The sequence below is a fragment of the Adelges cooleyi genome, unplaced genomic scaffold (assembly GCF_023614345.1).
Source record: "Adelges cooleyi isolate 19-005CV unplaced genomic scaffold, UGA_ACOO_1.1 ACOO_flye_CR_arks_rails_tigmint_CR_PRNA_248, whole genome shotgun sequence".
Lineage (NCBI taxonomy): Eukaryota > Metazoa > Arthropoda > Insecta > Hemiptera > Adelgidae > Adelges > Adelges cooleyi.
In genome coordinates, this window is record NW_026095913.1 from 504452 (window position 1) to 532432 (window position 27981).

General features: G+C 39.3%; 1 protein-coding gene across 1 annotated transcript; it reads left to right on the plus strand.

Moving 5' to 3' along the window:
* The first annotated feature begins 143 nt into the window (after positions 1-143).
* LOC126837284 (transcription factor AP-4) lies at positions 144-27934 on the plus strand. Its single transcript, XM_050571126.1, has 6 exons — positions 144-622; positions 3777-4002; positions 20180-20345; positions 25755-25951; positions 26685-27077; positions 27168-27934. Exons 1-6 carry the CDS (start codon positions 540-542, stop codon positions 27294-27296), a joined length of 1194 nt encoding a protein of 397 aa, XP_050427083.1. The 5' UTR covers positions 144-539; the 3' UTR covers positions 27297-27934.
* The last annotated feature ends 47 nt before the right edge of the window (positions 27935-27981 follow it).

Sequence of the window (27981 nt, forward strand, 5' to 3'; positions counted from 1 at the left end):
CCGGCGTGCGTGGCCTTCGGGCGGCCGGCCGGTCGAAAAACATGGTGGCCGCGTGTGCGCGCGCGGCGTACGAATACCGGTGTGCGCGCGCAACCCGCGTCGGTGGTGGTAACGACGGCGGCGCGTACGGCACAGCTGTTTCCCGCCATAACGCAGTCCATTGTGTCGGTGTACGTTCGTGTGGTAACGTCAGGCGCGCGCCATTTTTTTTCTCCTCTCTACACCGTCCGTTCGGATAAACATTATTATATTGTTCGCAACGCAATCGGGCCGAGACAGCCGCGATCCGTTTGCCGACGCCGTGTAAGTTGTTCGATAAAATTTTTTTTTAAAACTGTTATCGGCCGCGTGCGTGAGTGCGAGTGACGAAAACAAAAAAAAAAACACCGAAATTAACGACTACCCGGCGTGTACTCGCGGTACGCGGTGAGCAATTTCGAGCGGCGGCGGCGGACCGTCGTGAGTACATATACGACGCCGCACGCTCTTCGGTGGCTGCGCGTGATTTTGGCCACCGCGGACGCCAGCACCACCGAGTCATGGACACGGCCATAACGATCAGGACGGAAGACCGGTTCGACGATTTACAGCAATACGACCACGAGGACCTGAACTATTGCAGGTGAGCGCAAAATATTTTACAAACCCGTCGGCTTTGCGTACGCGCAATAATTAAATACCTAGGTGTACACTCTTGTTTGTTTTACACGCGTAGCGAAAATATTATCTCACCCGGTACACGCCCGCCACAGACGTCAGCTGTTGTGTATTTTTTTTTTTTTTATCTGCCGCTGCACTTCAGAATAATAATAATAATAATATTGTACAAATACATTTTTATCGCATTCCTCCGCTCCCGATAAGAAACCGTACACTGTCGTTGTTGTTTTAGTAAAAAAAATATAAAAATATCCGTTTTTGATATTTTACACTTGAGTAGAAATAGTACAATAATAATAATAATTATAAACCACGCAGTCGCTTCTTTTTGCCTCATTATTATTATTTTGATCCTTCCAACGTGACGGCGGCGGCCGGTGCGGCAGATGGTCGCCGGTATCCAGCTGTTGGGCCAGCTGTCCTCCCCTATTGTCGTCCCCACCGCGTGCCCGGCTCGTTGCAGCCGTGTCGGCCGCCGCAACAACCGGTTTATTATTATTTTTTTTTTTGCCAGACCGTACCAGCTGTCGAAATCGGTACCTAATGTAAAAACCGCAAAGACCTTTTGGTCTTTTCAACGTTTCTCCGGTCACGACATCTAGGCCATCGCGTTGAGCCTCTTTATTTTTTTGTATTGTATTATTTTTCGGTAAGGCCCTCCCCCCCCCCCAAAATAAAGAAAAAAAAGAAAACGGCCGAAGGTCGTCGTTTGCCGGCCGGCCGGCGAAGACGACGGGCCGCCGGCGGCCGTAAGCGTGCGCGCCCGCGCCGCCGTGCCCGTCTCGTCTGGAGGTCATATATCGGCGGCCGCCGAGACGCGTCGTACCCGCGTCCACGGCGGCGGCAGCAGCAGCAGCAGCTGACGGTCGAGGATAATAATATTTTTGTCGTAAGTCTGGAGGCGATTTGATCGCCGGGTGAGGGGCGCGGAGGAGGGGTGGGCAGCCAGACGACTGTAATTTATGGCGCACAAAAGTACCGCAAGGACGTGGTCCGAAATTATTTTTTTTTCGCATTGTACCTATATGTATATATTTATATAGTGTACTCAGTTTCGAAATTTGCTCGCCCGCAGTAGAGATTGCACATTGTTATTTCGGATTCATGGCCACGGTAAAATAACTACACACGGGCGGGTGCGCGATGGTGTACAAAGAAGCCGCCCCTCGTGTACACATTGTGTCTCGGAAACGCTTATCTATTCACAGAGACGATAAATATGTATACCGTTAGTCACTGGCCGTGTGTGTGTGACTCACGGCCGTATTCGCCAAACGCACACTCGTATGACGCTGACGGCGGAGTTGGCTCTGGAACATGACATTATGCATTGTATATTAATTTAGACCAGACCTCTCCGGTGTGTGTCTTTTCGGACAGCGATTTAAATAAATTTGAAGAAAAAAAACCCACTTTTGTCTGTTAACATCAAACGCGTGTGTCTAATGTATTCCAAAACATGTGCAGAAAGCTTTGTTGTTGGGGGGGGGAGGAGGAGGAGGTGGTGGTCGACAATACTTGGTCGCACACAAAGCTAGAATTTTAACACACGAAAACCTACGGCGGGCGCGCGTGGGCCTCGCCGGTGGTGCCGCGAGGTTGTTGTAAACAGGTGTTTTTCTTTATTGTTCATATTATATTTAATTGTACACAAGACGTAATGTCGCAACGTTTTGCAACGTGTTTGCCCCGAACGGGAGGGTGGCGCGCGTTTTTTTTGGCAAAATACAAAAGCTGTGCCATTTTCGCCATCGCTGTCGGGGTAGGACATCATATTACTTGGATAAAAATTGCTTTTTCGTCAAAACGTCTACTTTAGACTGTGTTTAAAAAAAAAAAAAAAACCAATAATTTCCTCTACACGTGATTCGACATAACATATTCACGTATAACATGCGCGAGCACGGAGTGGGTACCTCGTTAGACAACACACGTTTCTTATGTTTAGTAAGAAACTCGAAAAAAAAAAAAAACCGCCACAAGGTGTTTACAATCTACACCACACACACACACATACCAATGGGCGTGCTTCTTCTTTTCTGGGCCTTAAGAGCACCTGTCGTTCCCCCCCCCCCACCCCACAGCCGCTGCCGTTAGACCTACACGCATATGCATTTATAATGGTGGACGGCCCTCGTCGTCGATTCAGAGAAACGCTCTCTCTCTTTGGATGTGTGAATATACACAATAATAGGTATACAGTCTGTTGGCAGCATAATAATAATATATAACGGTCGTTTTGAAAACGTCGTCACGTTTCCCAACCTGCCCCAACGTCACATAACCGCAGGATTGTTTCCACGAGAGCGAAGAGAAAGACCGAAAAAGAGAGGGGGGAGAGGGATGGATGCGAAGACGATGTGTGTGTGTGGTATATATAAGTGCAAGTTAAGTTGAGACGAATAAGAACGAATAGAGAACGGTTGCACTGTCGTTTCGGACTTGGTAGTTTTGCACAGAATGTGTATGATATGTAGAAAGGGCTTTTTTATTAAAAAAAAATGGGTCAGCCGGGTTGGCGTACAACAAAAACCGGATGATAGAAAAACGTTAAATCTTTGGCGGCGGGTTGAAAAAAAAATCCCGCCGAGACCGGTTTTAAAAAAGGAAAAACTTGTTTTTGTCACGTTGGTTTTCGGTAAAACTTAACACAGGTCCTAAACCATCGTCGCTGGTACACACATGCACACCCACATTTCATATATTATAAAATATAACCCTTTTTTTTTGTATTATTATTGTCTTAAGTCTTCCAAGAACAATATTATTATGGTTGGGCGGTTAAAGTAGTTTATAATAAGAACGTATTATCGTGTTGGAATCGACTTATTTGCTGATTTTACACCTAAATTGAAAATATGAAATAGTGTTGTGTGTTCGCCTTGGTGGAAGGTTAGGTTAGGTTTAGTTGGGGGGAAGTAATGCCTCACCAGGCGCGTTCCCCCCCAGTTGACTATGGATGCAGGTAAAAAAAAAAAGGTTAGGTTTAGTTAGGTTAGGTTAGGTTTGAAGGTTTTTGGAACTTGAAAGTTTCTCACGCCTGATCCGGGGGTTTTTCTTTTTTGTTGAAAAACTTCAATAATCGGTACATATTTTTTTTTTTTTTTCGTCCACAGTCTGACGAACGCGTCCGAGGAAGGAGCGGACTCGCCGCCGTCGGGACTGACGCCCATCGTGGTGGGCCACAGGACGCCGCAGATGAGCGCCACGATGGAGCACGAGAAAAGGATGCGCCGGGAAATCGCCAACTCCAACGAGAGGCGCCGCATGCAGTCGATAAACGCGGGATTCCAGAACCTGCGCACCCTCATACCGCACCACGAGGGCGAAAAACTCAGCAAGGTGAGTGCGGCCGGATAAATATAAATTGTTTTTTTTTTTTACTTCATTTCCCGACCGATCACGCGTCCGCAACGTGTTCCATTTGGATTGCGTTACGGCCGAAACAAAATACACAACAATCGTTGTGCGTCGCCCGGACGCGCTCTGTCGGCGTTTTTATTTTTATTTCTGTCGGCGGTAATAATAACTTTATGATGATGATAAATGAGATAATAGCGATGATGATGATGATAATAATAATAGGATGCGGCCGCCGCCGCCGCAACATCGTGTATCGTTCATTCATCAACAATCATCACATTGGCGGTAAAACGGAGACGGAAAACCACGCCGCCGGTTTAATATAATAGATAGTAGTGTGTGTGTGTGTGTGTGTGTGTGTAGTACAATCATAGCGGCGGCGGCAGTGCTATGGCATGGTTTGTGGGGCCGCGGTATGGGTGTAGCCGCCGCCGTCGCGGCAACCGGCAATCAGCTGTTTGGCTCTGGTTTATTACATGCCGACGCCATTCCTCCCGCCACCTCCTCCTCCCGTCCGGGCGCGCGTAAGGAGTAGATCCACAGCTGACGCGTTTTTGACGGTGCGGCAGAGCCCGTCTGTAAATGAATAAATAATAATCAATGTTGCCAACCTCTCGACGTGTGCGCGTTAAAAAAAAAACAAATATAATGTTTTGTAATATACTACATTATCGGGGGGAGGTTTCGAAAAACTACAGTAATACCCTCGGACGTGTGTGTGCGCGCGCCGTCTGGTCGGTCGTGTAGTAGGCAACGAGAGTATTGCGCCGTAATTTTTTTTTTACCGCCCGCGTTCGTCTCGTACGTCGTATATATTTAATTGTTTATTATGAATCCTACTCGCTTTAGTATAATATTATTTATATATATATATATGTTACACACTACTATGTTGTTGTGCGGCAGTAGTACTTGCTGCTGTCGCGCACTAACGCGGTGGTGTAGGAGGAGGAGGAGGAGGTGGAGGCGGCGGTGGTGGTTCAACGCACTCGTTGTCCTTCACGCCTAGTTTCTTGTCCCGCGCGTTTGCCGCCGACGGTTCTCGGAAACGTGCGCCTTGCTTTAATATATTGTATTTATATATATATGTATGTATAGTTTTTCATTTCGTCTAGAACGCGCGTCGCGCGCGGTGCATTCTATTATTTGTCCCTCTCCCCCCTTGGTTTATTTTTTATTTTTTCCAAGAAATGCATTATCACGGCCCCGGCGGCAATAATGACCGGCCGTGTCACAAAGTGAACGTCTTGGCGGTTAAAAATAAAATAAAAACATTATAACCGCCATCACCCACCACCTCTGGTTATTTGTCCCTCTTCTGTTGCGTTCCACACTCACACACTGACCTACGGCGTCCGGTGACGATGATAAATCGTGTGTAATAACCCGATCCCCTCCCCCCCTTAATTTCGTTGTAATATCAACAACAATAATAATAATATAGATTTTTGTTATTTAACATTTTCTGGTTTACCCGGAAAAAACCCGCACACGGTGTGGTGAAACTATATCGCCGGAAGCGGAGGGGAAGGTTTGTGGTGTTGGTGGCGGAGTGCCGCAGACGTGTCCGGTTATCGCCGCCGCAGCCGCCCAGCTTTTCCGGCCGACGTTTATCGATCGGTCGGCGGCGGGCTCGAAAGTGACGTCAGCGACTTGACGCTTGCGCCCGGCCGTGACGTCAGCCAGACACCACCGGGTGTATCGACCCTTCCTCTCGTCCGCGGCGCGCAAAGCTTTCGGCCGCCGTCTCGGAACACCGCACGCCGCCACCGAATATTTCCGGGGTCCACTTCGCCCGTCTGGTTACCGTGGCAACCGCGTTCTCCCTCCGAGCGGAAGGCGTTTAATTTTACCTTTACTTTTTTTTTTATTCCTCGAAACATTTTTATTATTTTTTTTCCTTCTTCTAATGAACGGCGGCCGCCGACTCGAGTGTCTCTTTTACTACGGAAAATCGTATTTATATTTTATTCATCCGCGAGTTACTACCGTGTGTATACATTATCACATGGCTACTACTACACACGCTTTTTTTTTTTTTTTATATAAACCCGTCGAGTGGTTGTACATTCCGCCGGCGTTCCTTGCTTAACCACCGCCCGTCACGCGCAACAGTACTCCCCGGGAGCTCCCAGTTCTCGGAACGCATTCTTCGTCGACGACAAACGTTGCGGTGGTACCGTAGCGACACATTGCTAATCGGGTGGTATAGGTAGGACGGGAGAAAGTCGCGCGGCGGCAATTGACCGACAGGAAATGACTCAGACCGGTGGTGTGCTCGGCGGCGGCAGCGGATTTCCATTGAACGCGCGCGTTGTGCCTGCCGCGTATGGATAACCAGGCGCGCAAGCCTTTGGGGTCAACCGACGCCGGCATTCCAACCGCGGCTGCGACGACGGGTCACACGACGCGGTGGTGCGCATGCGCACGAGTGCATACCCACGTTGCTGCTCGTAGGCTGTATTTTTAGAATGCGGCGGCCGCAATGCTTCCTTAAATGGCCGATAACGTTAAAACGTTGCGCCGGCACATTCCGTTTGCGCGTGTCGAGGAGAAATAAGTTAAGATGGAAGAGATGCTACTGGAAACGGCTGTAGTTCCCTAAGGAGGATTAGGGCAAGACAGGATTAGGAACACGAGTATTACAAAGGAAAAGTGATTGGTTGGGATGGACCTGATTTTTGTTAAATATAATGTATACTTAGTTAAGTATATATTTTACAATCAAAACACGCCGGTCGTCGTGCGGTAAACAAGATTATAAAGGGTTGCCGGAAACCCTAGTAAAAAAAAAACCCCGTTTCATATTGTGTTACCGATTATCCATTATGTTTCCAATTATCTTACACAAATGTTGACTCCCCCCCACCCCAGCGTGGACACCGTGTGTTATAATAGTATTGTTATTATAGCTAAACGCTGTTGTTATTAATACCTACCATGGCGGCGTTTGCCGTGTTTCCATCACACTTCTTGTGTGGTATTATTTCGCTTTTAATCGTGCACTAAGATATGTATACGGATAATATGTCCGTGAGAGAAGGTCTTGTCTTAACTGATAATAAATGTTAATAGCAATCATGTCGGCTACGAAAAGCAATATAAGCACAACAACACATCCATTCAGAACTTGTGCCAGAGCTAATCGTCGGTTTTACTAAGAGCTATTGTATCCCGCAGTGGTGGTTACAACCAGGGTACTTGATATGTACCTTTGTTACCTCACATGTTAGGTTTGGTTAAGTTGGGTTAGTTTCGGTTAAGTTGTGTTAGTTTTGGTTAGGTTAGGTTGAGTTGACTTGGGTTAGGTTGAGTTGACTTGGGTTAGGTTGAGTTGAGTTGGGTTAGGTTTGGTTTGTTTTGGTTAGGTTAAAATTTGGCTTAATTTTAGTTAGGTTGTGTAAGTTTTGGTTAGATTAGGTTAGGTTGAGTTGGGTTTGATTTGATTTGTTTAGGTTGTGTCAGTTTTGGTTAGGCTAAGTTGGGTTAGTTTTGGTTAGGTTAGATTGGCTTAATTTCGGTTAGGTTAGGTTTGTTTTGTTTTGGTTAGGCCAAGTTAAATGTAGGTTTGGTGTGAGGTTAGGTTAGTCAATCAGTCTGTCTTCAAACATTGATTCACAATGGCATAGGTACCATTCGTTGTTTTATCGTATGTCAGCCTTTTTTTCTTTTCTGATTAAATCGTAAAAAGGAATTCTTTAAAAAAAAAACCCGTGTGTTTAGCCACAATTGGAATAAGAGAGTGATCTATTACATCTATACAAAAAAAAAAATTGTGTCACTGGAAAAAAAACAAACAACGGGCCAAGTTTTTTTTAATTTTATCATTCCACCGCTAATATTTAGGCCGGCGACGTCTTATCCGGTCGTTTACACACGGTTTATATATACACATTGTCAATACTAGGAAATTGTGCGGCACAGTAGTAGTAAGCCATATTTTTTATATACACTGTTGTTGTCGGAAAAGGTATTTTTTTTTTCATTTACCGTTAACCAAGTCGGACTTTCTAAGACTTGTCGTAAATCAAACGTCTCGTCATGCCGTTACTCGACGCACAAAATGCATATACAGGGTGCCTGCCAGTCAATATTTAATATGTTTCCGAAGAGAGAGAGAGACAGGACTGTTTTGTAAAAAAAAATATTTCCAAATCCATTTTATACTACTACTGCTTGTTGCTATTGCCAACTTACACACACACATAGTTAATTGTCGTCTTGTGGCTTACTTACATTTGTTATTATTGACTGGACTCGTGCTGTGTGTATTTGTAACGGTGTACGGTTGTAGTGTTTATACTTGTATGTGTATTTTATAGTGATTATTGCAATTAGTAGGTACATGAATATATGTTTTATCGCCCTTTTCTGGGGGGGGGGGGGGTAATTATAATTAAAATACCGCTGTACACTTGTGTGCAATAATAATTAACCTAACCGCATCGTTGTTGTTATTATTATTATTATTACTATCAAGTATTATTGTTGTCTAAATTGTAAAACGCAGTAACCCATTTGAAGGCGCTGCTGGGATGATGACGTTGCGGTTTTGTCGACGATTGTGTAATCAGATATTTAATACCGAATTTTTAAACCCATTTTTGGCCCAAAAAGGGGGGGGGGTTGCGTTGTGTCAAACAGTGTCTTGGCGTTTAAGAGATTTGGCTAGGTTGGGTTGCGGTCGTGCGCAATGTGTGTAACTTAACCTAACCTAACCCAACCTAACTAGTTATGGTAATACCGACGTTGCGGTGCAGTTATAGTTGCTCGCGACTGGTTTTCTGCATCCAACAAACGGTCGAAAGTAAAACTGTGCTCAATATTTACCGCCAACGTTTGTTGACGTTTTGTTTTTGCAAATAATTTTCGGGAAAAAAGTTGGAAGAGGAGGCGTCGGCGGATTTGATTTTTGAGGAATTCAACACGTGGACAATGTTTTACGGCGGCGGCGGCGACGACGACGATGTCCCACTCAAAAGCTTCGCCGGTGTTTACGTTTCCGGAAGGGTCACGTGCCCCCCCCCCGCCCCTCGTGTGATCGACCGGACGGGCAGTGGCGTGCATTTATGTTGTTGTATGTGTGTTTGTTCGGTCGTCGTGAGTAATTTGCGAGTACGATCGCCGTGGCCGTAGGTTACGGTAAGTTCCGCGTGGCGTGTGCTCGCGTAGCGATACGCGGAAGCGTGGTGTCGGCGGTAGTGTAATAACGCCGGCGGTGGCGGGCCGTAGGCCTTTTATTGATCCGTCCCGCGTACCTACCACCGCCGTCCCACCCACCGTGTCCCTACGTCGGCGCTTTCTGGGTGTGGTCGGTCCCTTTTTTTGCGCGTAACGTAACGGCCGTGCGTGCTTTCCGCCGCCGCTGACATACAGAGTGATCGCAAAAGAACAATACTCCCAACCAAACTTGATAATGATCGAGAAAGATGTGCAAGTTAACAAAATAACTTGAGAAAACAAATGGTTGCAAAAGTCGTAGGCGACTTGTGTTGCACTTTAACGTTGTTTTTGTAAATATCATTATTGTTGTACTTTGGCTCGGTGGTGCGCTTTTAACGCCCACGGAGTTGCAGTTTGTTGTTTGGAAGTGTCCCTGTTTATGAGTTAGATAACTTACCCGCCACGTGGTGGTCAGAAAACGATTTGAGAAACTTCTTTTCAAAGTTAGTCCGTCGCCCACGTGCTTCCCGCGTGTGTGTATAATAACACAACACTGGCGGTCGATGGAACATCAGAATGGCCAACTTAACAGTTTTGGTCAGATGGGGGTAATTTTTCAATTCTTCCTCTTTCGACCAAAGTCCTGTAAATTTGCCGTTTGTTGTCTTGTTTTGAGGGGGAGATTATGTTGCCCAACAGAAAGTCGCCCCACGTGTTTATGGCTTCAGAGCTATATATTTATAAAAAAAAAAAAAAGTAGAAATAGCAGTTGACATTGTATTGTTTTTTTATGGACAACCTGAATTATCAGTGTTATCACTGGCTTATTGAGACTACGGTGTAACGTTTGTCAATTCAACGAAGAAATCTACATTGGTTTATTTCCATATCTTTTTTTTTTTCATCCATTTTGGATGCAAAAATGGTTACTGGCGTGTAACTCCTTATAAAATAAATAAAGGTGTGGCCCGTCCGTCGTTCCATTACACTAAGCCTCTGGTATAGTGTGTGTTTATTTTTGGAAAATAACATATTTTTCGGTTATTAATGTAATATACATAATATTATTAGATATATATTTTTTTAAATCTACCGTGATAGGTTATTTTTGTTTGTTCTCTTCCCCTCGCATACCTGAGTCCGGTCTGCGGGCGAGGTGTGTCTCGTCGAAAATCTGTCGGACGGGAAGTCGTTTTTTCGAGAGAAAAAAAAACAAGCAATCTGGCCTATACTTATTTATGGTAGTCTTAGAAAACGTCTAATGCGGACAGCCGTCGTAGGGGACGGTTATTACAACAGATAATATACCTTAATAATCTCAGGGGTCAGTGTGACTTAAACAATAAGCCTTCTGATGTTGTACAGTGTGGTCAAACGATTGTTATCAATCATCCGTAACGCGTTATCACTATCGACCATGTGTTATCAGTAATTCTTATCAGTTTACGTTATCAATATTGTAAATAGCGCGTACAATATTTTCGGCACTTTAAATTTTTGGCCTTAATGCGTTGAGTTTAATCGAAAATCTATTTTATTAAATCCGTGTTACATTGTATTAATATTATAAGACGTATGTAATAACTGAAAAAATATCAGCTACAACAATAGAATTTATTTTATCTCTTACAAACAGGTCCGTATTGTGTTTCTTATTGCTGCAGCTGTGTCGTCGACTACTTGCAAGTGTGTTTTTTGTGTTTACTCGTTCTCGTCTTGGGCGGGTAATTTTTTGTTTTCCACGCACAAGAAAAACGATTCTGAAAATTGAATATTCGAGTCGGCATATTATTATTGTGTACAATATACAAATATAATATAATAAAGTAAACATTTTTTTTTTTAACGATTCCCAGAATACAAATCCGATATCAGAAATACACTATTTTTTACCATTACAATAATCCGCATATTGGGTTACTCGTTTGGTTGTTGGCTTTTTTTATTATTTTTTTTTAAAACTGACAAATTTGTGTATTTATTCGCGTTTTGGCCGGAAGTCGTCCTCTTGGAAAAAAACTAAACCGATGGCCTTACCTATTGAAAAGGACAATAGGCAAATAAAACAAGTTATTGGACTAACAATAGTATGTTTTTTGTTTTCTTTGAATGTATTTATACACAAAACAAGTTGTTGTTGTCGCTTTCGTCGACAACATGTTCCAATAATATTATTATTATTATTTTGTGTTGTTGATTGATTTTTATACAAATCTAAAATCCTAAAAAGACCACGTGGCCGGGTTTAAATTAAAAAAAAAACAATTATCCGACTACCGACTCCTCTTGTATTATTTACAATATTGATAACGTAAACTGATAAGAGTTACTGATAACAGATGGTCGGTAGTGATAACACGTTACGGAAGATTGATAACAATCGTTTAACCGCACTGTATAATATCAGAAGGGTTATTTTTTTTTTTTTCATTTTTTAGTGTACTATCTGGTGTTATATTTGAAAAAAATATCTGTTACTTAGCGTTAGCCTCGTTCCCACGTGCTTTTTACCGATAATAATAATTATATATTCCATTATGGAGAGGAGAACGGGGGAATGAATAAGAAGAAGTAAAAATTAACAAGTCCATTAATAACACACCATTGTGTTGTGTAACACACACCGAGACAGTGGTAAATACTAAACGGTTCAAACACACACCCCATTATATTGTTATTATTATTATTATGACGGCTGCTCGACTTGTGGGTGGTTGTTGTCCTTTACTCTACAATAACCGATAGCGCACACAAAACTAAACGGCAATTTGTTCTCTGAAACAAAAATACAACAATAAATAATACACAACGTGCACGACGACGACATGTAATAAATTATGAATGGGAAAAAAAATATTAAAATAATAAGACATAATTTACCACTCTTGTCGTCTTGTGGCCGTTAGTCGTCATAACAGCAGCTAAAAAAAAAAAAAATACAAACATAAGAATTTATTTTACTACAAACAAAAAATGCACAGTGTCTGTCTCGGTTTGTTGTTATGTTTGGTTTTTTTTTTTTTATTATTATTTATTTTTAATATATACTGTATTTTTTTATACAATAGTTCTATATAATGGCGGAAGACGTGTCTGGTTGGGTTTGCGTGGGCGGTTTTCGGTTTTACAAAATCGATTCCGCCTCGTGCAAATTGTATATGTACATACACACCGACTGCTGCGGATCATTGAATGAACACAGAGCAATAGTAGTAGTAGTAGTAGTAGTAGTAATAGTAGTAGTAGTCATTACTGCTACTGTTGTGCACAACGTTCCTGTGAAACCGTGTGTCCATTGATGCCGGCTTCAAAAGCGCAGCACACACACCGCAAAATACCGATTGCACTTAATAATTTTACAATAGTATGTGTCATAAATATGATTATTGTTAACTTAAACCGACAAAAACACTTCGAGCGAGTACCGACCGCTCGACAATGAAATTGGCTAATAAGTTACAAGAAAATCAGCTGATAATCGATGAGGCAACGTTGTAAACGATATTGATAGGCGGCACTCGCTGATAACATCTTATTATAAGAAATGTCTGGCAACCAAAAGACATGTAAGCTGAAAATTAAACAGGAGATTATTTGCATTAATTTAATTAACCGAACGATAGTAGTTATACAGCGGTGGCTTTTATTTATTTTTTTAAATAAAAATATTATGATTGTTGTCAATTGGACTGTTCGACAAGAGATAACGAACAAATCCAATCTAAACTGACCTAATCTGTTCAATTCAAATTGAAAAATGAATAAATTATGAAAAGGTCACGAGGGAAATCGATTATCGCTATTGGCCGGTTGTTTGAGAGAAATAAACTTGTGTTTTTTTGTGAATAAAAAAACAATCGTCTTGTAATAATATACTATGTGTTGTAATCCGGTGACCGCAAAAACTTGACCGATTGACTTGGATAACAATAATTGAATTGTATGACCGTCTCGAGAGTGCGATCACGTGCGGTATTTTTCCCCCTCCTCTGCTTCCATTGATAATTACATACTACCACGTTATTATTATTATTGTTGTCGTTGATGTAGTGCTTACAGTTTGATAAATAGCTACTCTCTTTCACTCTCACCGTGTATACACATAATATTCAGCTATCGAGTGCCTCGCTTATTATTGTCTGTGGTTTTTCTGATAAGTGCAGGCGATTGGGCGAATTGGTTACAACTCTTGGATAACCACCGATAAGAGGCCATAAATCAGCTGAACACACATGTTGTTTATGATCTAATGTGGTAGGTATATTTAAAACGATTGAATTTCAGCAAGGCCTGAATTTTTAGACTTGGTGTATCTTTTTGTGGTAGATTTATTGATTGAATTAGCGTTGGTAATTCAGAGTTTTTGAATATACTTAGTGCTCCTCCTCGAAATCAAGTTTGGCCATTTTTTAAGACCGCAGTGGGTTGTGCCCGTTTCGACCAATCTAAATACATTGGTTTGAGGCCTCTTAACAGCTTAAAGACCACTTAAAAAACATGCGGGGGACTTAGTATTTTGATTTTTATCATTTTCAGCCTTCACTCTTTAAGGATGATTTATTGGTGACGTTTTTTTGTCCACCAAAAAATAGTCGAAACAGGTGTCGCGCCCTTGCTGCTCGCCCATGAGTGTGGCCTTACCCAACCGGCCATCGGCGCGTCGAGGTTCTAAACGTTTCGAAATTGCCACCACAAACGCGTGCCGCGCTTACACCCGACCGTCGGTGTTGTTGTTGTTGTTGTTGTTGTTGTCGGGAAAAACGATTGGGTGTTTGGTTTTCCTCGTCGGCGGCAATGAGGTATTTTCCGCGTGTTGTGTCGTCTAAACAAACGCGTGTAAAATGATTGTTTATTGTATTTTTTTGATTCTTTCGGGTAAAGAAAATAATTATATATTTTATATATACATAAAATATTATTACAATCGGGTGGACATACAACGTACACACGTTGGTGTACCGTGGTGTGTGTGTACATTACACACGATAACAATCTCAAGGTCAGTAGTTCTTTCACCTGGACGACGTCGGCCGACCGGTTGGCCTTGGATTCCAGTCGCAGCTCCCCAACGTCACTTTTGTGTGTGTGTGTGTACTCAGGACATCATCAAACCGGAGAAGAACTAGCGTGTGTACTTTGGTCGTTACCGCCGCCGCTGCGGCGGCTGGGTTGTTGTTGCGTTCTAATAATAATGCCGCGGCCAAAGTGTGTTGTTGTTGTGTTAATAATATTCTTATTATTATAGCGACTACCGGCGGCGGTGGCGGCCCTAGTACCCATTTTTAGACCAATAATTACACACTTGTCGCGTCTGTCCGGGTACACCGGCGTTGCGTGCCTGCTCCTGCGCCTAGAGTTGTGCAATTAGTGTTTTATAAAAAAAAAATTTTATTAAAGATGAAAAGATTTGAAGGAAAATGAAACAAACATAAACGAAAAAAGAAACAGTTAAAAAAAAATACATAACAAACGCAATAATAATGTTTTAGTATTATATATGCAGCATAATCCACAACGGAAAATTGCGGCAATTGCGCACAATGTAGTGGCGATGCGCCACCAACGGTAATCTGTTGTTGTTGTTGTTAAAAACTTAAACGGCGGGTTTGCTTGTCTAGAGAGTGAGAGGAGGAGGAGGAGGAGGTCACTAATCGGTTAATTCGAAGACTACATTGTTGTTGTACGTAAACAAATTTGCTGCTGTGTTTAACCTTGGTGTGTTTGTTGTTGCACAAAAGTGCACTTATGTTTCTGGTCGTGCTGCACATGTACAAAGTGCAGGTACGTGACTAAGACAAGAGTTTTGCCCCCCCCCCTTTTGCCGTGTAATTTATTATTATTCGATTTTACAACAATACAACAGCTATGATGTCATATGATTAGAAATGAGGAAAATATGGGTGATATCATTGAGATAACGATAAAAAGGCTATTGTAAGCCACAGACTACAATCGCGCATGACTCAAAATGTAATCAGTGTGACCAACAGACTCGAGCATAATATATAATTCCATAATAATATCGCAGATTAAACCTGTCGGTTATCGTTTAAATCTTACGATTAATAAGGAGTCTGTAAAAATATAAGTTTATATGGGAAAAAAAACATTTTGAGTTGGTAAAAATATTGTCTGCACTGATATCTTCGCGAGTAGTCCCTAATCAGATTTTTTTTAAATTTCCTTTGTTTTCAGCCGAGTGAGGCAATTTTATATGAGGCCTTCTTACTTTTAATGACTGAACAATTAATTCTATCGGTTAAATGTGTTCGTATAGAGCGTTTGTTTACCATATTAAACAGTGCGTTGCACTATGTATTTTTTTTTTCGGTCATCCGACAATTGTCATTATTGTTAAAACTAAACAGAGCGAACATGTGGTACAATATTATTGAAAGGGGTTAAAAACGGACACAGGTGCGCCACGTTCCAGCGTTTACCATGCTTCGGGTTATTTTGTATTTTTTTATTGTTAATGTCTCTTCGGTCGACCCTTTTTTAGAAAAAATAAAACAAAACTTATTCGTCATCGTTGTGTTGTTGTATTTTTTTTTTTTTTTTACTATACGATGCATCGGTTTAGTGCAACTGCGTCGATATAATGTATATATTTAGTTGGATGTACGGTAAAAAGCATCGACGACGGCGTGGTAGGTACCGGTGGGGAGGAGCAGGGTTGTCAGTAGGGGTCGTTTACCCCTTGGCCACGTAAAATACAAATAAATACAAACCGAAACGATAGTTAAGTAAAAAAAAAAAAAAAATTCTTCCCCTTTATTATATTAAAAAAGCCATTCGGCCGTTTGAAACCATACACCGGACGTTTCCTATTTCTCAATCGGCGGTAGCTGTGTGTGTGGCCAGAGTTGGTTGAAAACATCAATCCTCTTCAACCTCCCCCCCTTAAAAAACACTCCCAACGGTTTTTTTTTTTTTTATTAAAATCCAGCAGACGTTTGAACACAAAAGACAAAATTCGAAATGATGTGCATTGAAAATATAAAAAAAAAAAAAACAAATTCCCGTTATAGTTGCCTAAGAAGAAAAATATTAACCGACTTCTCTTACTCTGTTAACATTGTTTAAGCGTAGCAATACTTGCTATGTTGTTGGAAGTTTTTAATGTCATTTTTAATTTGGAAAAAGAAAAGCGTTTTCTCAACCGAGTGAAATTACAACGTTAGGTTTGGCCTTTTACAACATCATTAAACGTGGTCAGCTGTATAATGTGTTGCGTTACTATATGTATAACGATATAGTTGCTGAACAAAATAAGTTTTGGGCGCATCCTTAATTCCGTTTAAGTCTTAAAGTTGGTGGTTTGTATGTACTATGTACATGTTAATGCGTTTACCAACAAGTTCTTGGTAGTTTTTTTTTTATGGCTTGAATGTTTTGGCCCTAAACACACGTGCCATTGTGCTTTATCCTTTTTTTTTTCTAATGTGATGATAACAATATTGCGCAATTGTTTTGTTTTGATTAAAACCCACGAGCGGAATATTTCTGCGAAAAATAAAAAAATTGTTATACTCTGTTTCTCCCTTTTTTTTTTTTGAGTGGAAGAGGGGAGGGTAAACAAGTGTGTTTTTTATCGTCTACCGCTGATGTCATGGAAATGAAAATAACAAGTAGGTGTAACTGCGATTTATAGGCATTGCTTAACCCGCTTTTCAAAATTATTTTCACTTACTGCCTATACTTGGTGTGTGTGTAGACAGTTGGTAGTTCAACAAGCGGCTTTACGTTGAGTATATTATAAAGAAAACTAAAACTGAATAAAAACTACAAAATTATTATTATTTAAAAAATAACAGGATCGCATCTTGTCCTTTGAATACATAAAAAAAAATATATTAAATCTGAAAAATACTACAACAAGTAAATTTTTGGGTCCAAAGTATAAGAAAAGACTCAAATCAAATTGAAAATTACGTTTTTCAAATTTAATTTCTCAATTGACCGTTGAACGTCAGACCTTAAATCCAAAAACTACTCCTATATAAACGAGATAAAGAAAAATATATTTCACCCCTTTGAGAGGAAAAGATTTTTAGGTTTTTTTATTTTTTTTACCTTTTTTGGTGGCAAAGAGATGTTTTTTTTTCACATTTGTCCTTTTTTTACGCCCTTTGGGGGTAAATACTTGTTGGCAGGATCATATTGAATTTACTCGAAACCAAGTGATGAGGGGGAAGGTGTGTTAAGTTCTAAAAAAAAACAAGGAGAGTCCATAATCCCTGGGGGGGGGGGGTGAGGTCGTTACACAACTGAACATTATTATTATTATTAATTATATTACATTATATATATTTTACTATAACACGGTCACAGCTGGCAATCTTGTTGGATCGGTGACCGTCACACACGTGGGTATATTATGATAATAGTAGTAAATAATTATCATCATTATCATTATGACTAGATAAAAATTAAAAAACGTTCTACTGAATTTAATAATAATTGCACCCGTTAACGCGGGGTCCCGTCGACCGTGTATAAATATTGCCCAACAATAATAATAATAATAGGTAGTAAATTTCAAATACGACCACAATCCATGTATTGCCTTGTTGTAATATAGAAATTATCATATATTAAAATGAATGATACCTTACGTATACACTTATGTATCATTTTTCTAGCCGACGCCCCGGATTACTGTAATATAATAGACTTTATTATTGCTAGTTTTGAATAAAATATACGGGTTTATGTGTAGATTTATGTGTCTAAATATATCTAAATATATATTTATACGGACAGAATTATTTTTAGCCTCGAGAGACGGCATTAATTAATCATTGTGCCCACGTTTATCATCACGTGATCATCTTTATAGCCATATATTATTATCATAATATTATCACCACCGACCCGAGGAAAAGGACACAACCGCTGGTTTCCTTCTTCCACAGGTGTACGATGTTTTTTTTTCACTCGTTCGAAAATGGTAACAAAAACAAATGTTATGCTTTGGACCTATTCCAAAAAAAAAAAAAACAGCCGGTCGAACCAGAATCTTAAATTTTACACAAACGTGTGTGTATGTGTACCGAACGCGAGGTGATACCACACTTGACAAATGATCTAAATTAATATAGCATAAAAAAAGCGATTATATGTATAATGATAAACTCCACAAGAAATCAACTGATGAGGGGTAGAACATAAATTAGGATGTCGATTCATGTGGGTGGAAAAACCAACGCTAGAGATAACGTGTGATAATGGTAAATATGCAATGTTTTATCATTTCTAAAGTGTTCTGCAACTTTTTCAGCAATGTCTGCTACTTTAATTGGAATGTTAGTTGTTGTATATTTTGAAAGGCTTGTAAAATACTCCACACACACACGTCCTCTACATATGTATATAACATACCTTTTTTTTATTAGTCAACGCTCACTTTAAAAGTACGCGCCCCCGTTTACTTCTATAAAACTGCCAGCTCAACAAAAAGCCACGGTAGACCCCCTCGGCAGGACGACGCATTGTAATACCGTAAAATGTTTTTGGCTTTGGGCGACGGATAATAAAAAAGTATTAATCAGCAACCCTCTGAAACGTCAGGCATTTTTTTTTTTGCTTTTTACATTATACGCCGCTGTCGGTGGCGACGGCGGGGCTCTCTGAATTCTCATAATATAAAATATGCTCCCTTGCGGATAATTAATCGACTATCGGGGACTAGCATAATATGAATTATTTATCAGCAACCTAGTTGTGTTCTACTTAAGTACAAGTTACAACAGCGGCACTGCTATCGGTGTACGGTCACGACGCCATGGGCGGCAGGCAGGGGTTTGGCGTACAATAAGGTTTTGCGCGTTTCTGAACTCACCGGAAATTAGCTGATAACGCAAATATTATGATAGTGATAAGAACGGTTATTGATAAAGAGAAAACAACAAGCGGCAATCGACTGATGAGCTGTAGCGACATGATGATTCACAGGTGTAGATTGATTAATAAACAAGGTTAGACTAGGCGAACCCTATTTATATAATCGGCCAATTTTTTGTGGGAGGCGAGTATCACAAATGAAGTTTCACAATCTGCGATTAATGATAAATTGATCTTGAATTGTCTGATGGAAATATGCATGATTAATATCATCAAATGTATTTATTTACAATAAAGCATTACGCATATTATAATTGTTTAGAATAATTTGTTCTCAACCAACAAATTGCTTTTATTCGCCTTGGGAATTAATTTACTACGTCTTTGCCTATAATTGATTGGAACACGCTGATAAGAGATAACTGATTACAGATTAGAAACGATAGCGCTAAAGTCAATCTTTTCTCTATCGGCTTTTACGACAGTTCGGCCCTTTAATATGATTATAACGCAATAATTCCATTAATAATGATTTTTAACTGCCGATATTTTTATCTTATACCGTATTATTATAACTTTGTCGAGTTGTGTTTTTTTTTTGAAACTTGTTTGTGTGTGCGTTTTATAAATTCGGTTCGTCGAATTGTTCCAACGGCAAATACAGAAGGAACACCATCGCTTCCCCCTCCCTCCTCCCACCCAATCGATACTTTGTAATTTATTATTTTCATCGTTTATACCATTATGGAGATTTATGACACACGACCCGGTGTGTAAACATACTGTTTGTGTGTGTGTATGTGTACACCTTGCCGGCTACTGTGTTTCTCAGTAACAATAATTAAAAAAAAATAATCCCTCCCCCCGTCGCCTCCGGTGTATCACACGGAGTTCTGCTAAAAACCTTCTCTCTTTGCACCTGTGTAAATCGCTTACCTGATGTGCACCTAATAAATCATACACACAACGACGTTGCGCGCTAAGTAACAGAAAAATATGTATATATATGTGTGTGTGTTCATCTCGACTCTATTTTTTTTTGGCGCACCTGCAAATTTATCCGACCGAAAAAGGTTATCGACGATTGTGTATAATCGACATTTTGGGAAATTTTTTTTTGATATCTTCTTTTTGTATTTGTTTGCAGGCCGCCATACTGCAACACACGGCCGACTACATTTACCAGTTGGAACAAGAGAAAACGAGACTATTGTCGCAGAACTGTCAGCTGAAACGGCTGGTCAGCAAACAGGAGGGCGAACTGCTGAGCACGGCCAGCGTGCACAAGAAACGCAAATTGGAAGACCCTGCGGGTAAGTGCTGTGCCAAGACCGTGTTTATCGTATAGATAGTGTTACTATTACTACTAATTAAACACAATAATAATTGACGACGTTATGCGATAACCTGAGCTCTCTGAAAACGCCTACCGGGTGTTGCCCCGGGGTCGTATGTCGTTGTTTAGGCTAAAGAAAATTTCTAAGCAACACGAGTAGAGTCGACCGCCGCCGTCCATTGACGCCCACTTTTGTTGAAATTATCAAATACCTACATGCTGCTGTTGGTTCGTCGATTGGCTTCTGTTGAACGATCAAACGTGCATGCGCTCTTAATGCTAGAAAAAAAAAATGTTTTAAAATAAATTTGTAATAAACTACCGAATAAACTCGAGTATAATAATTAAGGTCGAGTTAGATTACAGTAATGAAATTTTATTCAACGCTATATTAATATTACACAATTATATTATATTCATCGAAATGGTTCAAATGTGGCCTAATCATCATGGTCCACCACCATTGCCGCTATTATCAGCTGTCCTCTTTTTTTCCGCATTCTTATCACTTCTGTTATCCTTTATCAGCTGATAAAGGTGTAAGCAAACATATTAATATCTTCCACGTTGAGTCAGTCTAAGAACAAACGTTTCTCTAAAGGTAATAAACAACCACAGTAAAGTAAATGTCCAAAAACAACAGTATTAGCCTTTTTTGAATCGAATCCAAGATCCAACTGGTAGGTCAATGCCTTTTGCCCTCTGTGATTTTCACAAAACTATTCCGTGTGATAAAATGCTTGCAACATAACATTATTATTGTTATCGTAATCGCACGGTTTTTAAAATTCGGTAAATTCTAGTGAAAAAAATAATATATATTTAATTACTCCAGTAGCTCGTTAGAGAAAATGCGTGCATAATAATATAATTATCTATGTAAAAATATTTAAATGCGAATGAAACAAATAATCGGGTAATTTAAATACAATGCGATGCAACAACTTTGCGTTTAATACGATTTTAATGAGAACCGACGACTCGGATTTCCAAACTGAACCTTTTTCGGTGCAACTTAATATTATTAGCCAAATTGCGTTTTACTGGGTTTGCACTTTTTGTGGCTTTAGGGGAGAACGCCGTATTCGATTTTTCAGTACACTAGTTATTCGGCTTCTTAACACCTACCTAGGTACCTATTTTCAATTATTATTTGTCAAAATAGATACCTGTAATAACACAACCCCTCCGTGCATGTTGTACATAGTGTTACCATTGTGGTAGTGGTAGTAAATCCGGCCTTTCCCCGGGTTAGGTCCTTCTCCTGCACGTCTATGCCATCGACCGACCTTTGATTAATGGTCGATTTCGTTGCTGTTGTTGTTGTGCGCTGCTTCGCGTTTATTATTGTTATCATACAGGAAAGGGCGGCAGGCAAAAAGGCGACGGTGTTATTACCGGCGATGGCAGCACCACCTGCCGCGTCTCCGTTTAAATTGCGTTTTGAATTTTGCCAAGCAACAACAACAAAAAAAAAATATATATATATAAGTATATAATAATAGTAAAATGCTACCAAGTACACACAATGCGACTCGTTAATACAATATAGGTACCTATTTCGTAAGGAGGGCAAAATGCATTTATACATTATGTGTATTATGTTATTATTATTATTCCTTTTGCCCCGATCGGTCGTCTCTACCACGTCCTCCATTGTCGTCGTCTTAGCCTGAAAACCATTATAATTATATATATATATATATATACAATGTGGAGCAGGTGTTTATTTCTTTATAGTATTTCTCTATTTTTCCATTTTCCCTCGGGAAACTGTCGTGTGTCCGTCTTATATGTATCGGGCCGTTTTAGGCAAATGCTAATGGTGGTGATAATAATAATAATAATAATTGGAGGCTAACGGGGGGGGGGGAGGATCTAGGAATGAAATAGGTAGAGGAGGGGATGTGGGAGAATTCCTGGATAAGGGACGGAAAATCAGCCGATCGAATATACTTTTTTTTTCAGTCATAAGTAGTAAAAATCTTTGCCGTATGTATCGGTCCAGATGGTCGTCCAGACCTGAATTACTATTATGGTTGGTTTTTTTTTTTTTTAGTCAACTGATTTTACCATGCGTGTGCAACAACACCGTCGTCATCATCACACATATAAATAAACGGGTTAACGCACCGTCGCTGTGTATATGTGCACATGCAACAGTATATTATATATTCGAATGCAATAACCGCCGTGTAATATTATAATAATAATAATGGCGCTCATAAAATGTAATATACATTTTATCCCTAGGGCGGCGGTCCACATGGGTTTTGTGTACACTACACTACTGCCGGCACACGTTTTAATGGTCCAATAAAATATATTGTATTCTATCCTAAACATTTGGCCCGCTGCACTTTTATAGCGTACGCGCATTGGCAGTTTGGAGATGATTATAACAGCAGCTATCTTTGTTGTCGTTTCTTTTTTTATTATGATAATAATATATAGTTATTATTTTGCGTTTAAAAAAGCGTTGTTGCTGCCCTTGACATTCGCCGCTGCCGACCGTGAAGGGGGTAATATTTTTTCTATATATACTAATAAAATGATAATGCTAATTCGTTGGCCCTCCAGTGGTGGTGCTCGTCGTTGCGCAAACTATTAATAATCAATTTGTATAATGTATGTTGCAATTTGACGGTTTCAAGCGAACCCGAGCTTATAATAATAATCGAGGACGTCCGGGGAAACTATGATGAGAGGATGTAATTAGAATTTTTTTTGTTCATTATGATTTCCCACGTGTCTGGCTTGTTGCCCGGAAGTGTGTGGTATGCATGTGTGTGCTCGTTTTAACGACAAAAATATTGTGTATTTGTGATATATTTCATTCGAATAAGCTCTTCGAGTCGAAAAGTCGAAACCCTTCAAAAAATCCAATCCGTTTTGATTAAAAAATAACACTATTTATAATACTTTTAGGTTTTCATTTTGAAAACATTTCTATTTATGTTATTGTACAATTTCATAAAATTACCCGATATTTGCCTCCTTTTTTTTAGTATTTTCCTATCTATCGACTTTTGAAAGTAGAATAATTTGCTGAAAGTGTCGTCCGGTCGAAAACCATTTTTTTAATAATTACCCTTAAAGCTATTCAAGTTTAAAATCTAGGACTGGATGCAAGGTGGATTGTGCAGTATTTAGAAGAATATTATCTTCTGGCTTATAATAAGCGTGACTATTTTTTGATGGACCGAATTGTTTTCCTTCTGTCATTGTTTACAGTGAGGGTTTTTTTAAAAATGTTTTCATACTCTGGTTACTGTGAACATTTGATGTTGATTTTACAACAATTCCAAGACCTGGTTTTGATTCACGGCGTCTCCTCTTGAAAGAAGTGAGTGTGTGTGTGTCTTGCGTTGCCTATGGGGATCACCTTTATTTTTTTTATAATAATATTTTTTAAATATTTCCCCCTAAAAATTACTCTTTATTTATGTGCATTACAATGGAATTCGCACACCAGAGAACCTTAAGATGACAGTCGCCGTTTTTTTATTTATTAATTTTTTATTATGTATCCGTTTGTTTGTTGTTTTTGTGTTGGAGGAAACATAACCCGTTTATCGTTGAGGGGTAACCCCGACGTGTGTGTTTTTATTATATGCACTTAAAATAATATGTCGAAACGCATTAGTAACGTTGTGATAATGTTATTGCTGGTGGAATTTTTTTTTTTTTTTGCGTTTATAATATAATTTCCACCGGTTCGTGAAACGACTTAGTGTGTGTGTGTGTGTTTGTGAGTGTCTTATACTCGCCCAAGACGTCTGTATATATGGACACGAAAAAAAAAATAACCGAGGAATTTTGATTGATATATATATCTAAATTATATATAGGGAGAAAGAAAGACACTGAGTGAGAGAGAGGTAGACCTATCCCCCGTGTTGCCCCCGCGGTGGTCTCCGTCGTTGGTGTTGTGTTTGCGGCCTTCGGCGAATGCATTGCGTAGAAAATGCTGAATCGATTCATTGACCGACCATGTGTGTGTGAGCGATGGGAGATAATATAATATAGTAAGAGAGAGAGAGAGAATTAGAGAGGTTACATTGCTGCAGTAGAGGTACACGGTTAACGTGCATTAAAATGTATAACAATAATAATAGAAAAGGCGCAATAGCGCAGCAGCATCGTGTTGTTGTTGTGCGTTATTCGCGTTTGAATTATATTTATTTTTCAACATAACGTTATAAATAGGTGCAAACACAGTGATGATAGTATCAAAATCAATACCAAGAAATTTGGCTGAAAACCGTGAGATCATGGACATCAGCTGCTTTTCTCTTATCAATAATCTCTTTTTATTAATAAAAACAATTTTCACTATGTCGTTGAGAGATTGCTGGGGCTTGAAAGTGTACACGCAAATGCATTGTTTTTTACGAAATGGGCAAAAAAAATTACTAGGAAAGCTACGAATGTTTGCCATTACGCTTTAAGAAGAATCCAAATTCAAAAGCTTGTTTCGCATATTTGTCAATATTTGTAGCATTTTTTTGTATGTTTTACATTTTTTTTTTATCTTTATGTACCAATAAAAACATCGCAATAGGTATAAGAGAATATTTTTTTCTAGAAGAATAGAGAATTATAGAAATCATAAAATTAATACTTTCGGTGGAAAAAGAAAATCCGCAACAACGGGAGACATTTTATCACTAATCTCTTATCTCTCTCTTGTCTTATCAAATAAATCATTAGACATTTTTGTTAGGTTTTTTAACTGTCGATTTTTCCGGTTGTGTGCCAAAGTAAAATAGACATAAAATGTCAAAAAGGTTCTGCGACAAATTAGCATGGATCAACTTTTTTATTTTAGAGTGATTTTATCATTTGGCAGTTTAATGCCAACACCTAGTATTAGTGTTATTGTACTATTCTTGTTTTGTTTTTGTTCAATAACCGTTTAGTGGGCCAGTTTAGAATTTCCATTAAATGTCCAATTCGGTCACCCAGTAGGTCGCAATAAGTAGAATACTATGAAGTAAGCGAAAAGACGAGCTGCAGTGTGACCAAAATAACGAAATTACAATGTATTTTCAATTTATTTCACTACTGCAACCGTGTGTGTAATACAAAACACACATGACTTGCCAGTTAATCATATGAAATTCGAATTTATCTATAAATTGATTTGTTTAGTCAGTCGATATGGATTATACTTGTGCAGTGTGTTCAACGGCCTATACAAAAATGATTTATTTTTATTTAAAACGGTCACACTGGCGCTCGCCTTTTTGATTACTTCATTGCTGAGGAGTACAGGGCGTTATAACATTTATGATGTGTTACAGCTGTATATATTTTTACTCTATATCGGTTAGACCCGAAGACCAACGAATATTTATTTTTTTATACATTTTTTTTTATCTAGGTCTCGACGACGGCGGTATTATGATGGACGAGATGACCGAACTGCGAGCGCACCTAGAACGCGAGCAGAGCCTTCGGATGGAGCTCGAGGAGCAGCTGAAAGAATATGCTGCTCGTTTGGGAGAAACGTACGTGGAACCACCCAAGTCCAAGGAGAGCTCTCAGACTACCATCCAATACCACCACAACACGAACACGGTAAGATGTCTCCTTTGTGGAAACCCAAAATGTCTGAGAAACCCTAGTTTTTATGTCCTTAGAAAAAAATTGAGTAATTAGAGAGAATTAATAAAAAAAAAAAAAAAAGAAGTTTCCTCTTCAAGGAATGTACACATCACTACTTTCTCCGTCTGGTACTTGGCCTTTTCTTCAACGTTAGGTTTTTGTTGGTGATATTATTTTAGGGAAGTGTCCTTCTCGATTTTATCATCTACTCTGTGGATCTATGCTTTAAAATTAAAACAACTACCTTTAAGCATTTTTTTTTATTTAACTCAAAAGTATGAGAACATTTTATTAATTATTTAAAAATAACTTTATATTTTTGGTCTGTATGGTATTATACACCTCTACGTTTATTACTCAACACATTAGAAGGTAATTTAATTTTTTTAGATCCCCATTACAAAAAACAGATTTATCAACTATTGACTTTTTGTCAATAATTATTTTCCTTGTCTCACATTCAAACTCACTGGTGTGCCACTTAAAACGATATAATCACAATTAATATTTAATACATATTTTGTATAAAAACAGAAAAAAGGTTATGATGTAAAATTTAAATAATAATAATAAAAAAAAAAACAGGAAGGCAATTGTTGTAAAAAAAAACATTTGTATTCATTCTCGGATGTGTCTGGGGAAATAGAGTGAAACAAATTCACGCGCTGATAATCATATAACTAACTTTTTTTTTTTCAATTTTCAGTGTGTAGTCGGCGAAGAAGCCGGTATGGAGATCATCGAAGTGAACGATTCGGAAAACCTGGTGGTGCAACGAGAGCCGCAAGACGATAGCTCGCTGATCAAGACTGAACCCGATGTGCTGGAAGACGATCGGCTTAAAGCGGTGGTGGACGTCGTGGAGTCGGTTGTTCAGCCCCAGCAACAGCAGGAGCCGCAACAGCAACCACAGCAGCAACAGCAGCAAGTGCTCCCTTCCGCCAGGGTCTACCTGACCAGCACGTCCAGGCAAAACTTGGAGACCATCGTCGAAGCCATCAGACACCTGGAGGGCGACCATCTGTTCAGCGACGATCACCAAGACGCTCCGTTAGCGCTGACCAAGCACGCGGCCGCCAGCAATCAAAAATTGCTCAAGGTACATAACGATTGCGAATGATGATATTATGCTGCCACCGCTTAAACAAAAACTTTGATGATAACTTGTTCTTTTTATTTGTGAAATTAGGTGGAAATGAATCCCTTCCTCCAATTCCACAGTGGTTCCCAGACGTCTCAGGGTTCTACGGTGGTAACGTCCAACACCTCAGTGCGACCGTCCAGGCCTGGTGTCATTGTCGGCAAACAAGTGTCGTGACTTTGTTCGAGTTAATTAAGTGTACATGTTAAAGAAAAACATTTTATAATAAGATAAATGAAAAATGAAAAAAAAAGAGAGAATGCTGTATGCTTATGTTACCACCGCAATTCCCCACTTTTTTTTTTAATATTAAAGAAAAATACTAATTGATTTCTACGTGTGTAATCTTTTCGTCGGGAAATTGTGAAATGTTTTTCTTCGATTGTGATGTGTCGTGTGTGTTCGGTTTCAGATACGTTAAAAAGTAATGTAACAAATAATTTAATAAGAAAAAAAATCTACGATATTATTATTCTCATTTTTAAATTAATGACTGTGTTTTTTTTTTCTCTAGTTTTTAGTATACATATATATATATGTATAAACCATTTTGATTGATTTTACTTTTGTAATTATTATATATGAATAATAAATGTTTACTGTCATACACTGTACTCGGAAAAAAAAAAAAGATGCCACAACAGAAATATGTTCAAACAGTGTTGTTACTCTATTTGATCTTGTCCGACAGCCATAAAAAAAAAAACAATTATATTTTTTTATGAATTTTGTAACATTGTAAATTAACGATTCATTTTCATTGTATTCTTTCGTTTGTTTTTGACATTTATTTATATATCACATGTTGATTTTTATTTTTTATTTTTTTCATTATCATCAAGAGTCGACATCTATGTAAATA

Bases quoted from the DNA above. Each gene is read 5' to 3' on its own strand.
- LOC126837284 (XM_050571126.1), top strand. From the start codon at position 540: ATGGACACGGCCATAACGATCAGGACGGAAGACCGGTTCGACGATTTA. The intron at 623-3,776 runs GTGAGCGCAAAA...TTTCGTCCACAG, and splicing joins GAGGACCTGAACTATTGCAG to TCTGACGAACGCGTCCGAGG. The intron at 4,003-20,179 runs GTGAGTGCGGCC...ATTTGTTTGCAG, and splicing joins AGGGCGAAAAACTCAGCAAG to GCCGCCATACTGCAACACAC.